The sequence below is a fragment of the Mercenaria mercenaria genome, chromosome 10, assembly GCF_021730395.1.
Source record: "Mercenaria mercenaria strain notata chromosome 10, MADL_Memer_1, whole genome shotgun sequence".
Classification (NCBI taxonomy): Eukaryota; Metazoa; Mollusca; class Bivalvia; order Venerida; family Veneridae; genus Mercenaria; species Mercenaria mercenaria.
This window is the reverse complement of record NC_069370.1, coordinates 10,163,877-10,179,854: the sequence shown is the minus strand read 5'-3', so window position 1 is coordinate 10,179,854 and position 15,978 is coordinate 10,163,877. Positions and strand designations below refer to the sequence as shown.

Below are 15,978 nucleotides of genomic sequence, written 5' to 3'. Positions count from 1 at the left end.
CTTGTAATTGACACCTCAATATAATTGTAGGTGCCAGTTGACTTTTAACCTCTATTATGTCTTTCAAGAAGTTGAAGCCAAATTGTAAAAATATGGATGAGTTAAGGCTATATAAAAATCCTATTCTTTTATGTCTTGACACATCATCTTACTGAATTTATTTTGTTGGGTTTAACGTTGCACCAACACAATTATAGGTCATATGGCGACTTTCCAGCTTTTATGGTGGAGGAAGACCCCCAGGTGCCCATTAGTGCAGTATATCATCACGAGCAGGCACCTGGGTAGAACCACCGACATTCCGTAAGCCAGCTTGATGGCTTCCTCATATGAAGAATTCAATGCCCAGAGTGAGGCTTGAACCCACATCGATGAGGGGCAAGTGATTTGAAGTCAGCGACCCTAACCACTCGGCCATGGAGGCCCCAATCTTACTGAAAAAATCATATTTTAATGGTCATCATTCAATGTTGGGGTGTGTGTGACAGAGTAATTTCTTATAACAGAAGCCTATAGAAGAATCAATAGCAGTGTCTGATCTTCATGTTTTTTTGAAGTATTCAGATGGTAAAGAGACTCCTCTGAAAATATATAAACCTCACCAATGTGTCAGTTTGTGTAATTATGCAGTAATATATTTATATCACTATGAATTTTATTACCTCACATGTGAAGTGTGGTTTAATCATTCACATCAGCTGTTATGTTAGACTGATTTTCAAAAGTTTTGTAATTCTAAAATCTTTCAAAATTTCTCATATCAAATAACATCAAAACTTTTGTTTCTTCAATTCATATGCACTGATTTCCGTATGCTTAGATTTCAGAAAGAAATAGACTTTCGAAGGCAAATGGCCTTGAAATTTTCTGCATATTACATCAACTATTACATGTATAAACAAATTAACAAGCTATTTGCTGCAGTAAAATGCTATTATACCTGTATTGTCTAGACATCTGTGAAGAACATCAAGTAAAACACTTATACAGCAACAGTTAATTGCTGCAACAGTTAATGGATCCATTTTCTGGCAAACAAAATATTTATTTACTCTGGTAGTCCCAAAGAATATGTTTATTAGATTTCTAGAGCTAAACTGTGTTTAATAAAGTCTCTGGTGATCTAGACTACCTCCATGTAGTTGTTAAAAATTTAATCCTTATGCTGGACAAGATTGGTTCTGTCTTTGCAGCCAGTGTAGATCATGATCAGCCTGCACATCCATGCAGTCTGATCATGATCTGCACTGTTTGCCATTCAGTCAGTATCTTTTTGGTAAGCACCCCCTTTTAACAGTTAATGGTACTGTCCAAACTGGAAGATGGATGAGTTCATTATAGAAATTTAGCAGGGTAAGGGTTAAATTACACATCCAAACAATTATCCTAAAATTACTTTTCCTATGGAAGTCTTACAGACAAACAAAGGGATTTTTTGTTACAATGAAGGAATGATACGTAAAACAGCTTATGGAAATTTTATTTCATAATTTCATAAAATTTATAACTCGTTACATTCATGTTGTTTAATGTTTCCTCTATTTAACTACAGAATTTTCATGTACAGTGAAGGAAATGTTATGTTGAGAGTGGTTCCAATAAGCTTGAAGCTTCCATCACAATCCAGCTAAAACAAATTAGTATAAATTAACTTAAAAGAAATGTTATCTATCTCTGCTTTTTCGGCAATATCATTTGTACTACAAATGAAATAAAATTCAATTGAAAGAAAATATAAAAAATTATGATCTGAGGTATTTTGATAAAAATACAACATAAACTGGTGCTGTATGTGCCATTTCATCTAAAAAAGTTTTTTTTGTGTATTTATTTATTGTTGGTTTTTTTTCAGCTGAATTTCAAATATATCTTATTAATGGGTTTGATACACTTATTAATCTTTTGTCAACTCAACAGTTCATTTTACAGTAAATTATTTGGCACAAGACTGTAAGGAGTCTCCCCATGCATCTCGTAATGGTCACTTACCAAGACAAGAGGGCCATAATGGCCCTATATCGCTCACCTGTCATCACTGCACTCAAGGACAAGAAGGTCAAAAAACCATAATCAAGATCAATCAAAAGAATCATGAGAAAATATAGTTGAAATTTTCTTAAAGGTACAGATATGTCAAAATACACCAATAAACTGGAGGTACCATCCATGTTGTACCACAGGAATGTGGTCTCGGTTTTTCCCTACAGCCAATAATAAAAAAGTTACTAAATAAGCTATTTATAGTAACATAAAAGGGAAGCAATTAAAAAAAAAGTTATTGTAAGTGAACAAAAGAAGGATCTGCCAAATAAAAACAAGAGCACTGCAATGCAACGCAAATGCAGAGCAATATACACACAAAACAAAGTCATATGACCTTTGACCCCTAAGTGTGACCTTGACCTTGAAGTGAGCCATCCGAAACATGTTCTCTGCACGTCGTTTCGATGAGGTGAACATTTGTATCAGGTTTCTTTGAAATCCTTCAAGGGGTTCAAGAGTTACAGAGCGGAAGGGAAATTGCTAACCAACAGACAGACAGACAGACGGACACCGAGGCCATAACATAATACGTCTCTTAGGGCGTATAAAAAGGAATCGAGATCTTATGGTGATACAAGTTATGTGCAAGTTTGGTTAAAATCAAATCATAAATGAAGCTGCTATTGTGCAGACAAAGTCAAAATAGCTAATTTTGGCCTTTTCAGGGGCCATAACTCTGGAACCCATGATGGGATCTGGCCAGTTCAAGAAAGGAACCAAGATCTTATGGTGACACAAGTTTCTGTTCAAGTTTGATTAAATTCAAATCATAAATGAAGCTGCTATTGTGCAGACAAGGTCAAAATAGCTAATTCTGGCCCTATCAGGGGCCATAACTCTGGAACCCATTATGGAATCTGGCCAGTTCAAGAAAGGATTCAAGATCTTGTGGTGATACAGGTTGTGTGCAAGTTTGGTTAAAATCAAATCATAAATGAAGCTGCTATTGTGCAGACAAGGTCAAAATAGCTAATTTTGGCCCTTTCAGGGGCCATAACTGTGAAACCCATTAAAGGATCTGGCCAGTTCAAGAAAGGAACCAAGATCTTATGGTGACACAAGTTTTGTGTAAGTTTGGTAAAAATCAAATCATAAATAAAGCTGCTACTGTGCATACAAGGTCAAAATAGCTAATTTTGGCCCTTTCAGGGGCCATAACTCTGGAACCCATAAAGGGATCTGATCAGTTCAAGAAAGGAACCAAGATCCTATGGTGGTACAAGTTGTGTGCAAGTTTGGTAAAAATCAAATCATAAATAAAGCTGCTATTGTGCAGACAAGGTCAAAATAGCCAAGATCTTATGGTGGTACAAGTTGTGTGCAAGTCTGGTAAAAATCAAATCATAAATAAAGCTGCTATTATGCATACAAGGACAAAATAGCTAATTTTGACCCTTTCAGGGGCCATAACTCTGGAACCCATAATGGGATCTGATCAGTTCAAGAAAGGAACCAAGATCTTATGGTGATACAAGTTGTGTGCAAGTTTGGTTAAAGTAATATGAGCCGTGCCATGGGAAAACCAACATAGTGGGTGTGCGACCAGCATGGATCCAGACCAGCCTGCGCATCCGCGCAGTCTGGTCAGGATCCATGCTGTTCGCTAATGGTTTCTCTAATAATAATAGTCTTTGAAAACGAACAGCATGGATCCTGACCAGCCTGCGCGGATGCGCAGGCTGGTCTGGATCCATGCTGGTCGCAAAGCCACTATGTTGGTTTTCCCATGGCACGGCTCATATCATAAATGAAGCTGCTATTGTGCAGACAAGGTCAAAATAGCCAAGATCTTATGGTGGTAAAAGTTGTGTGCAAGTTTGGTAAAAATCAAATCATAAATAAAGCTGCTATTGTGCATACAAGGTCAAAATAGCTAATTTTGGCCCTTTCAGGGGCCATAACTCTGGAACCCATAATGGGATCTGATCAGTTCAAGAAAGGAACCAAGATCTTATGGTGATACAAGTTGTGTGCAAGTTTGGTTAAAGTAATATCATAAATGAAGCTGCTATTGTGCAGACAAGGTCAAAATAGCTAATTTTGGCCCTTTCAGGAGCCATAACTGTGAAACCCATTTAAAGGATCTGGCCAGTTCAAGAAAGGAACCAAGATCTTATGGTGACACAAGTTTTGTGCAAGTTTGATTAAATTCAAATCATAAATGAAGCTGCTATTGTGCATACAAGGTCAAAATAGCTAATTTTGGTCCTTTCAGGGGCCATAACTCTGGAACCCATAAAGGGATCTGGCCAGTTCAAGAAAGGAATCAAGATCTTATGGTGGTACAAGTTGTGTGCAAGTTTGGTAAAAATCAAATCATAAATAAAGCTGCTATTGTGCATACAAGGTCAAAATAGCTAATTTTGGCCCTTTCAGGGGCCATAACTCTGGAACCCATAAAGGGATCTGATCAGTTCAAGAAAGGAACCAAGATCCTATGGTGGTACAAGTTGTGTGCAAGTTTGGTAAAAATCAAATCATAAATAAAGCTGCTATTGTGCAGACAAGGTCAAAATAGCCAAGATCTTATGGTGGTACAAGTTGTGTGCAAGTCTGGTAAAAATCAAATCATAAATAAAGCTGCTATTATGCATACAAGGACAAAATAGCTAATTTTGACCCTTTCAGGGGCCATAACTCTGGAACCCATAATGGGATCTGATCAGTTCAAGAAAGGAACCAAGATCTTATGGTGATACAAGTTGTGTGCAAGTTTGGTTAAAGTAATATCATAAATGAAGCTGCTATTGTGCAGACAAGGTCAAAATAGCCAAGATCTTATGGTGGTAAAAGTTGTGTGCAAGTTTGGTAAAAATCAAATCATAAATAAAGCTGCTATTGTGCATACAAGGTCAAAATAGCTAATTTTGGCCCTTTCAGGGGCCATAACTCTGGAACCCATAATGGGATCTGATCAGTTCAAGAAAGGAACCAAGATCTTATGGTGATACAAGTTGTGTGCAAGTTTGGTTAAAGTAATATCATAAATGAAGCTGCTATTGTGCAGACAAGGTCAAAATAGCTAATTTTGGCCCTTTCAGGAGCCATAACTGTGAAACCCATTTAAAGGATCTGGCCAGTTCAAGAAAGGAACCAAGATCTTATGGTGACACAAGTTTTGTGCAAGTTTGATTAAATTCAAATCATAAATGAAGCTGCTATTGTGCATACAAGGTCAAAATAGCTAATTTTGGTCCTTTCAGGGGCCATAACTCTGGAACCCATAAAGGGATCTGGCCAGTTCAAGAAAGGAATCAAGATCTTATGGTGGTACAAGTTGTGTGCAAGTTTGGTAAAAATCAAATCATAAATAAAGCTGCTATTGTGCATACAAGGTCAAAATAGCTAATTTTGGCCCTTTCAGGGGCCATAACTCTGGAACCCATAAAGGGATCTGATCAGTTCAAGAAAGGAACCAAGATCCTATGGTGGTACAAGTTGTGTGCAAGTTTGGTAAAAATCAAATCATAAATAAAGCTGCTATTGTGCAGACAAGGTCAAAATAGCCAAGATCTTATGGTGGTACAAGTTGTGTGCAAGTCTGGTAAAAATCAAATCATAAATAAAGCTGCTATTGTGCATACAAAGGTCAAAATAGCTAATTTTGACCCTTTCAGGGGCCATAACTCTGGAACCCATAATGGGATCTGATCAGTTTAAGAAAGGAACCAAGATCTTATGGTGATACAAGTTGTGTGCAAGTTTGGTTAAAGTAAATCATAAATGAAGCCGCTATTGTGCAGACAAGGTCAAAATAGCCAAGATCTTATGGTGGTACAAGTTGTGTGCAAGTTTGGTAAAAATCAAATCATAAATAAAGCTGCTATTGTGCATACAAGGTCAAAATAGCTAATTTTGGCCCTTTCAGGGGCCATAACTCTGGAACCCATAATGGGATCTGATCAGTTCAAGAAAGGAACCAAGATCTTATGGTGATACAAGTTGTGTGCAAGTTTGGTTAAAGTAATATCATAAATGAAGCTGCTATTGTGCAGACAAGGTCAAAATAGCTAATTTTGGCCCTTTCAGGGGCCATAACTCTTGAACCCATAATGGGATCTGATCAGTTCAAGAAAGGAACCAAGATCTTATGGTGATACAAGTTGTGTGCAAGTTTGGTTAAAGTAATATCATAAATGAAACCACTATCGTGCAGACAAGAAATTGTGGATTGTGGACGGATGGACGGACGACGGGCGATCACAAAAGCTCACCCTGTCACTATGTGACAGGTGAGCTAAAAACATAATAACCCCAATCTGAAATAAGGTCATAAATATTATTGGAAACTAAACATCCTCCCATCATTCTGGTCCTTCAAAGTTTTGACGTTTAGACTGCCTGTCACAAATATAAAACAATCTGAATGTTCAGGGGCGTCGGAAGGTGTTTGATATTGGGGCGGCGGGGGCGAGGGGGGTGGTAGGTACGGGAGGGGGCATCCCCCTCCCGTAAGGGGGGTAAGGGGGACCTCCCCCTGAAATTTTTTTAAAACAGGATCATAAGTGGCGAGTTCTGATGCATTTAAGGGTACTGAATCGCATCTCAAGTCTCCAGTATTTTCTTACTATTTACATGACTATAAGCAAAATAAAGCTTAATAAACTCTTTTAATTAATAATGTATAACGCAATACAAAGAATGCATGTATGTTTTTTTTGTATTTAATGTATTGAACAATAATCATTCATGTTACATTCATTTCTTATTTTTGTTTGAAATATCATTTTTTGAGTAAAACCAATTTATGTAATTAATTCCTTACATCTTAGCGGTGTGATAAATCTTAACACTTACCTCTTTCATTAAATAAAAACATGATAATTATTTTTCTGAATTTTATAAGTTAATACCTTAGATCTTTGCGGCTAGGTATAGCTTAAACGTTATATTGACTAAAGACATGCCAATTAAAAACATGCTGATTTGTTCATGCGTAATTAAGTCCAATCAGGGACACGTGTGTATGACTCCAATTAACACCCCCGATCGTGTCACCATCACCACGGTAACACACTAATCTGGACAGCGTGTATTGTTTAACGCGAAGCAAAATTTAATATACTATACAAAATATTGGGTCCGCGGACCTGCGACTCCAACTTATGAATTTACAAAAAATCGTTTTTGGGCAAATTATTGGCGCCGCGGTCGCGGCCCCAGCGGCCCCACTTCCGACGCCCCTGATGTTGAATTATTTTGACTAGCCTGGACCCTTTACCCTCCTGGTAAAAAAAACAACCTGCATTAGTGTGGCACAAGTCCAAATAATAACACATTCAGGGAAATCGTGATAATGTATGACTTTGCAAGAGGGATGGCAACTATAAAATATCTGATCATAAAATAATTAAGCCATTCATAGAAGCAGACTGAGTAAGGCTAACTAGTGTGACATAATTATTTACTTACCCAGAAAGTGCTAAAATATCCAAGAAGATGGTATGTATGAACGAAAAATCGCTGAAAGATCAAAAATGCAGTCCATAGTGGTGCAAAATGCCATAAAATATAAACAGCTGGTGTACTCAGTCCTAGACCCAACACAAGCTTTTTCTTTTCATAAACTGTTGTGCATAAATAATCAACTGCACCATCAACACGTCTTATTGGTGTAACAACAAGTCCTACAAGAAATGGAGTTTCTGAATTACGTAAACTTGTTAACCAGTTTCTTAAAACACTAGTGAGTGTTCTTTTAAAAGGATATAAAAAAGCTCCACACAATACTGCCCAAAGCAAAGGTTTGAGGAACGCTTCTAGGATAAAATACACCGCTACCGTAGTTGCACAGGCCAGTAATACGAAAATGTTTGCTGCTGTGTTGTAAAAGGCCTGTTTAATTGCCTTTTCATGTTCCTTAGGCAAGTTATTTAAAATTGTCAGCGGAGATCTTGTTTCAGCAAATGGAGTGGACGCCATCTTTGTGTATATTGATGATTTACACTTCCGGTTTCATTTTCGATTTACCCATTTCTATAAATAGAATCCAGTTGTTTTGGCGGGAAATTTTAAAATCATTTAGCTCAGCAAGGTGCAACGGGTGTGAATATGCAACAGCCCACCTTTCCGCTTCACTTGGCAACTTTTATATTTAAGCCATTACCACACTATGTACCCGGATAATCCTAACTCTGTTCATCGACCCTAACTCAGTGCCAACATGGCTGACAGATAGACGATAGTATGTAGATTTCTAGATCTAGTTAATTTCCCTGTCTTTTTTCATGTTTTTATGTTAGTATGCAATGTTAGCGTAAAACCTTTGATAGCCATAATATCCTGTATTGATAACATGTTTTGTGTACTAAATATTTCAATCGACAAGCCACATTATGTGGCTGGAATTCATTAAAATGTATCATCAAAGAAGTCTTCAAAATGAACATGTTTTATGTTTCTAACTGTTTTAAAGTAGAAATCTAACAGACATTGCAATAAAACCTTACTTATCAACTGTATTAGTTCAATAAACATCTCTTAGACAATGTTTAACAGTATCAAAGTTTGAAATTCATTTTTAAAGCTTAAAAACTGTATTGATTATGAGGTGGGTTTAGATTTGCGGATAATTCCTGACTGGTATAGGAAACAGCGCTGGATAAATACGAACTTAGAATGGATAAACACCTAACTAAACGAAAACATAGCTGTTCATCTGTGCTTTATGTATGAATTATAGATGCTTTAAGTTCTTTGACCCACCCACCCCTGCAGGGATGTGGAATTCCTATATCCAACTTGTCCATCCTGATTTTTTGCCGGCAGACAAGTGCATTTTTCATTCTGTGTGTCCGCGTACAAGCAGAATTTTTCAGGTATGAAATGAGAAAACAAAAAAATATCATTTAGATTGTGTGTTTCTTCAAGTGTATGGAGGTGATAAAGATAATTTAATGTATGAAATCCGTGATGTAGGGGAGACCGGGGATAGTTGTTACATTTTTCATATTTTATATTGTATCGGATGAATTATTTAACCGATTTTGTCCAGCTTATTATCTTTGTAAAGCTTAATCATTGCAATTTTCAAATTTGTACTATTAATTCTAAAACGAAGAATATTTCTATCCGATAAAGATAGTTGTATCATGTTGGTGGAATGTAACAACTTACCCCACCGTGGGGGTAAATTGTTACAGCGTCTGGGGCAAATTGTTACAATAAGCAATTTTACAAAGAATTTACATTTTTACAACACAACAGTAAACATACAATGCTTTCCAATCTGTTTATAACATGTATAACACAGCATTTTCATTTCACAAATGAATCATTTCACCGAGTTGGTAGTAGACCCTTGGAAGTTAAACAAAACCTTGCGAATTTCAAACCGTACAGGTCCATACTCTATTTTGTTTTCAGCATTAATGCAAGCCTGAATAATGCTATAGGCCCCTACAATTTACTGAAACTGCTTCTTGTATTTTTTGTATCTATTGCATGTATATAGGCAATACAATATGGTTAAATCAAAACATCTCTTCCATTTCTCCATCATATCCACAACGATGACAAATAGGACGATCTTTACATCTGTTTGCATTTGTTTTTTGTTTTGTTGCTTTCTGTTCTTTAGTTTTGAGCACTTGTTTTGCTCATTTTTAGCAAATTTTCAACAGTTTCATGGTGAATTCTTATTTTACTATGTTAGCACTCTTTTCGGGCTTATCTGTCAGAACAGCTCTTTTACATTCATTCGCCATCCAGCAGTCATTCTAAATTGGCATTTCTTACCTGGAGAAAACGCAGGCCTGTTGTAGTTGTTCGCTGCTCTTAGTGCATTATTAGATTTTATTGACGCCACTGTAATGTTCATTTCTATTCACACCAATCAGGACAAGATATATATATCTCCGCTGAATACGACATCTTCATAGACAAATTGCAATAATGTTTGTATCGCCAGAGGAGCTCTGATGGTTTAAGATGGCACAGGTGCCAAGGCAGCTACACAAAGTCGACAATATAAGGTAGCGCTTAATATCGTCAGTTACATTTTGGCCATTTGAAAAATCTGTATGGTAACTGGCATGGTCATTTCACTTCATTTTCAGTGGTATGCGCATGGGGTAGTTGTCATCTCTGCTATTCAATGTAACTACAGCATAGAGCCAACAATGTCCATCCCCATATGCAGCTTCCTGGTTCAGTCGGGCATTTACTATAACAAAAGTAGTGTTCTGGTTTCCCTCGTCCAAACAGGAAGGTCTAATACGGTTGTTCCAGTCTCAAATAAGATTCTCCTGTGAATCTTCTCTCTGGGTCAACTGGTAGTATGTACCAACGTGCCCCGCACTAATTGTAACAACATGCCCCGACCCCAAGACACGTGACAATATCTAAGGTAGACAACTCAGAGAAAGCATGTAACCTCTTGAGATTTTGCGATTTTTAGCACAACTCCTTGCTTAGTCCAACAACATTTTTAAAGTTTTATATATATTTCAAGTGTGCACATGAACCAAAAATGTATGAAAAACTCGAAAATTTACTTACGTGGCTAAAAATCTAGCTTTTTGCTCTATTTTTCAAATAACTGTCACCAAGTTAAACAACGCATCCGTAAAAGATGGTGACTTTTAAAACTAACAAACACGCATAATCTGTGACTTTATATGATGCGTCATCACTTCAATATTTGCAATGTAACAACCTACCCCATGTAACAACTATCCCCGGTCTCCCCTACTTGCTGAGATCTCTCGATTGCTGCAGTTTTAGAAGAAAAAAAACCCCATTCATCTGTGTCTTTAAGCTTCACTTTCCATGATCTGATTGGTCCTTTGGCTAGGTCTTGCGCACACTGTAACTCAGTGACTATGATAAAAAAAATCAGGAACGTAAACAACTTAAAAAAGTATTTCGACAAGTCTGTTAGTAGAATTCCAACTGCTGAGACAATAAGTCACTGTCAAAGAAAATATGGGAGCCAGTAGTCAGCCAAATAAAAATTAAAAGCACACAGAGATCGCAAGTATGACTAAAAAAAGTCGGAACGTTTTAAGAGTCTTTCTCTGAATTCGTCTGGCTTTGTACCATTGCGTGGACAGTGTTTTGGGCATGGCATCAAAAGATCCCGAACCCTGCTGTTCCCTTTCTTTTATGATCTATGATAAAATTTCATATTTATCAATTTTCACCACTCACAAAATTACATTCTTACAAATTAAATTTAACTGCGAAAAGGCCGGGGAATTAGCTCCTTTCACCTCTAACTTCTCGCTATCTTCCCCGTATATACCCCTTGATAGCTAATATATACAAATGATTTATGTAGGATATCACCATTAGTATAAAATTGCAGGATAAATATTTGACATACCTGATATTAATCCCACGTCTACAATACAGAATTACAATCAATTTATTGTATGTGTACCCAGCGAAGAAGTATTCTACACTTAACAAAATTCCTAATTGGTCAGTTTATATTGTATTACTATTTTGTTAATAATGCATGCATTTACTATGCCCCAACGATAACTTGATATTTACAAACATGACTATAAATAGATTATAATGGAACATAGGGAATTCAGCATTTTTCTAGCATGTTACAATCTAAATATTTCTAGATTTTGTTCCAATTACAAATTAGCTCAGTGGTAAAGCATACTGTCCATGGTCAACATATCTTTTGCCGTGTGGGTTCGAAACTCAGCATTGAGAATTATTTTTTATTTCACTTTTGCATAAAAATTTAGTTTCCTTCATGAGCTCTGTGACAATACGACAGAGAGGTATCTAAAGCCGATATGGCAGATCAGAATAGTTTATTATATATCAAAGATGATAGATTAAATGCATGCACTCAAGCCATGCGAATAATGAACATGCTATTGTGTTATATAAAGACATATATACAAATTCAAACCATCAAAGAAAGAAACAAAAGTAATGAAATAAAAATGAAAACGAATAGAAAAAAAATCTGAAAAAAAAAAACCCTCATGAAGATTCGAACCCACAAAACGATTTGCTTATATCCAATCGTTGTCTGCAGTTTACCCAACTGAGCTATGTTGCCATATACATAGTGGCTATTTAAAATAAAAGAAATACTAATATTTAATTGTCAAGTAAATGGGTAACCATTATGAATTATTATTTCATCAGTTATCATGAAATAGACTCGTCCTTGCGTTTCGGCGGGAATCGCGTTATCATTGGGGATTAGTAATTATTGATTTATTTTTGGCCGACTCACGGCAAGCGTAACCGCATTAGGCGTTTTGACCAATATTGCATATTTTGCACGTGCAGGGCATGCGCACCAATATGCACTTGTTAGTGAACAATTTTGGCATTACTGACAAAAGTCCTACTAGAAAAACACATATCATTGTGAAATTGACACAAGAGCAACGCGCCCGGGCTGTCGGAATTTTACAACAAGAATTGTCCTTGGGTTAAATTTTGCCAAAAGAGCGCGGATGGTAGATAACCAACGATTGAAGGTTCTTGTAAACGGAAATAAGGTTAACAAGAGCTGTCAGTAAGACAGCCAAGCTCGACTATTCGAAATATTGTCACAGAAGCAGGAAATTATTACCCAAAATGTTAAATATCAAAAGAGTTTTAAGTTTGAAAGGGGACATAATCTGACCAAAATGTATATCAGAGTTATGGGACTTGATGCTATCAACTAGTTTTATAATCCCGAAGAAACATGTTAAGTTTCAATTCAATATCTGCATTAGTTTTGGGATAGTAACTTGCATGTAAAACTTTAACCAGAATTTTCTAAGTCCAAAAGGGGGCATAATTTGCTCAAAATACATGTTAAGAGTTATGGAACTTGAAACAGAGAGGTTGGTAATTGACCTAGAAAAAGAATAAATAAGTTTCAAAGCTATATGCCTTTTGGTAATAGCTGTATGTACTTGCACGCAAAACTTTAACCAGGATTTCTAAGTCCAAAAGGGGGCATAATTTGCCCAAAATGTCAGAGTTATGGGACTTGATTCTATCAACTAGTTTAATAACCCCGAAGACACATGTGAAGTTTCAATTTAATATCTGTAGTAGTTTTGGAGATAGTGACTTGCATGTAAAACTTTAACCAGGATTTTCTAAGTCCAAAAGGGGGCATAATTTGCCCAAAATACATGTCAGAGTTATGGGACTTGACCCAGTGAGGTAGGTAATTGATCTAGAAAAAGAAAAAATAAGTTTCAAATCTATATGCCTTTTAGTAACAGCTGTATGTACTTGCACGCAAAACTTTAACCAGAATTTTCTAAGTCCAAAAGGGGGCATAATTTGGCCAAAATACATGTCAGAGTTATGGGACTTGACCCAGTGAGGTAGGTAATTGATCTAGAAAAAGAAAAAATAAGTTTCAAATCTATATGCCTTTTAGTAATAGCTGTATGTACTTGCACGCAAAACTTTAACCAGAATTTTCTAAGTCCAAAAGGGGGCATAATTTGGCCAAAATAAAGGTCAGAGTTATGGGACTTGGTGCTATCAACTAGTTTTATAACCCCGAAGACACATGTGAAGTTTCAATTCAATATCTGCATTAGTTTTGGAGATAGTAACTTGCATGTAAAACTTTAACCAGAATTTTCTAAGTCCAAAAGGGGGCATAATTTGCTCAAAATACATGTTAGAGTTATGGAACTTGACCCAGTGAGGTTGGTAATTGACCTAGAAAAAGAATAAATAAGTTTCAAAGCTATATGCCTTTACATGATAGCTGTATGTACTTGCATGCAAAAACTTAACCAAGGTGTGACGCCGACGCCGACGCCGACGCCGACGCCGACGCCAGGGTGAGTAGAATAGCTAGACTATTCTTCGAATAGTCGAGCTAAAAATGGAAATAACCACCAAAGTAACAGCTACAAACAAATTATATCAAAATTCCTTTGAAACTGCAAAAATAATTACTCACTTGTCGTAAATGTGTCCCGGCTAGCAACATTCTGACAGCTCGATCGCGTTGCTGTTGTGTCAATTTCACCATGATATGTGCTTTTTCTATTAGGAATTTCGTCAGTAATGTCAAATGTGTAAACGAACACGTGCATGTTGGTGCAAATGCCCTGCACGTGCAAAATATGTAATGCTAGTCAAAACGCCTAGTAGGTAATGCGGTTACGCTTGCCGTGAGTCGCCAAAAATAAATCAATATGTAGCTGCAGTACCTATTCAAATGTCGGTATGTGAAATTTCGTGTGAATACATGCATTATTAACAAAATAGTAATACAATATAAACTGACCAATTAGGAATTTTGTTGAGTGTATGATAAGGTTGAGCTCTGCCATACGTTTAATGTTTTATAAGAACAATATCATAATAATAAAATCAAAGCCCATATTAATGAGGGAAATTAATCATCACTGAGGCCATGCGTATATGTAATTATTTTTTCTAATTGTAAGGCTCGGATCCAGGGCCTGGCCCCGGGGCCGTTTCACCTCCCCCTTCCCCCCACCACCAGCTGCGTTTAGTTAATAATATTATGTTGTAATATTTTGAAATGAATCGTACAATAGGGTTTTTTTTTTTTGCATTCAGATCCATACTTTTTTACTTTTGGATAAAGTAGGTCTACAGGGAAGTGCTTAAAGTGCCAACCAAGATAAAAGACAACGTTTATATGCCGGACAAAAAGAAAGTAGATTCTTTTGATGGTGAAAAAAAAATCCAGTTTTCACAAATGTTAGAATAGGCCTATCCCCGCGATTTTGTTGTTGTTGTACACTGTCACTGTTGGTTAAGGCTATGGAACATCAACGACAAACACACTTTAAAGTGTTGATAGAAATAACAAGATTCTAACTTAACATTTTACTTTAAGCAGTAATTAGGCCTATCTAGTTATTTTACATTTTATTTTTGATCTGCATTGTGCACAATGTGAAAAAATATAGAATCTAGGTAGGCCTGCTCATTGACGCAGAAGAATTTTGACCTAGTCAAGTTAATGTCTAAAAGTTTACAGGTGGTCTTATGGTTGAAAAATTGTAATTTGTTCATTAATAAGTATTAATTATTTTACACAATCAGTGCAAATAGAACCAAAGAAGTGCTGAGCATTAAATTTTACCCATGGGTGGATCCAGCGGTGGTGGTGGGGGTCAGGGAGATCCGGACCCGCCCCCCCCCCCCCCCCCCCCCCCCCCCCCCCCCCCCCCCCCCCCAGAATTTTCAAAGTTAATGGTGAAAGCATTTAAAGCTGCACTTTCACAGTTGAACAAACAGTACAAAAATCATATTATAACGTAGGCTACTGCGGCTTAGTCAAGACCAATAATGATTTTTTCATCCTTGTTCATCCGTACCCCCACTATGCTCGTTTTCATATTATGGGAAAATTTGTAAAATAATATTGGATTTCTAATTTTCGAAGTGATGATTACATTTTTGATGGGATTCAGATTCTTCTTCTTTTTTTTTACTCTAAAACGCTTGTAATTCGCTCTCCGTTGACCCCGAGAAGCAAAAATTTCCGGAGGGAGGCGCCCGTACCCCCACCAGCAGGAGGTTGACACCCCCTCCCGCACCAACTCCCATCTGGATCCGCCCCCTCCCCCCCCTCCAGGAAAAAATCATGGAGCCGCCCCTGTAACCGGAACGAAAAATACTATATTGACACTAACCAGTGCGTATCAAATTACACGTCATTCATGTGACGTCATAGTTCTACAATGGCGGATGACAACAAATATGGATAGATTCATTACACGTCTGTTCATATTTTTGTTATATACAAGTATTGGGATTTCTAAAGCATATTCAGGTAAAGTTTGCCTGCCGGCAAGTATTTGCACCTTTCTAAACAAAAGGAACTTTTGGATGTCTGAGACATACAGAACAGTAAGGTTCATTTTAGTTTGTTTTTTTTTTGGTAACAAAACTTTCCCCAAATTCACTGGCACTAGAACCGCAAATTTAGCTTTGAGTGGCCTATTTTCATAA

The 15,978-nt window shown here is 36.8% G+C and overlaps 2 protein-coding genes across 6 annotated transcripts in view; one reads left to right on the top strand and one right to left on the bottom strand.

Annotated features, from left to right (window-relative positions):
• The window catches only part of LOC123559776 (transmembrane protein 245-like), a 66,437-nt gene extending 58,449 nt beyond the window's left edge, over nucleotides 1–7,988 (bottom strand). For all 5 annotated transcript variants that reach the window (XR_008372611.1, XM_045351854.2, XM_045351852.2 and 2 more), the window contains exon 1: nucleotides 7,456–7,988. Coding sequence is in view for 4 of the 5 variants with exons in the window: in XM_045351854.2 (XP_045207789.2) it covers nucleotides 7,456–7,965 (510 nt within the window). In the remaining variant the exon portion in view is untranslated. The remainder of the gene's footprint in view (nucleotides 1–7,455) is intronic.
• A 7,688-nt stretch (nucleotides 7,989–15,676) lies between these two features.
• Nucleotides 15,677–15,978, top strand: part of LOC123559779 (uncharacterized) — a 309,468-nt gene continuing 309,166 nt past the window's right edge. Inside the window, exon 1 of the mRNA XM_053516694.1 lies at nucleotides 15,677–15,799. Within this exon, the coding sequence (XP_053372669.1) occupies nucleotides 15,715–15,799 (85 nt within the window). The 5' untranslated portion in view covers nucleotides 15,677–15,714. The remainder of the gene's footprint in view (nucleotides 15,800–15,978) is intronic.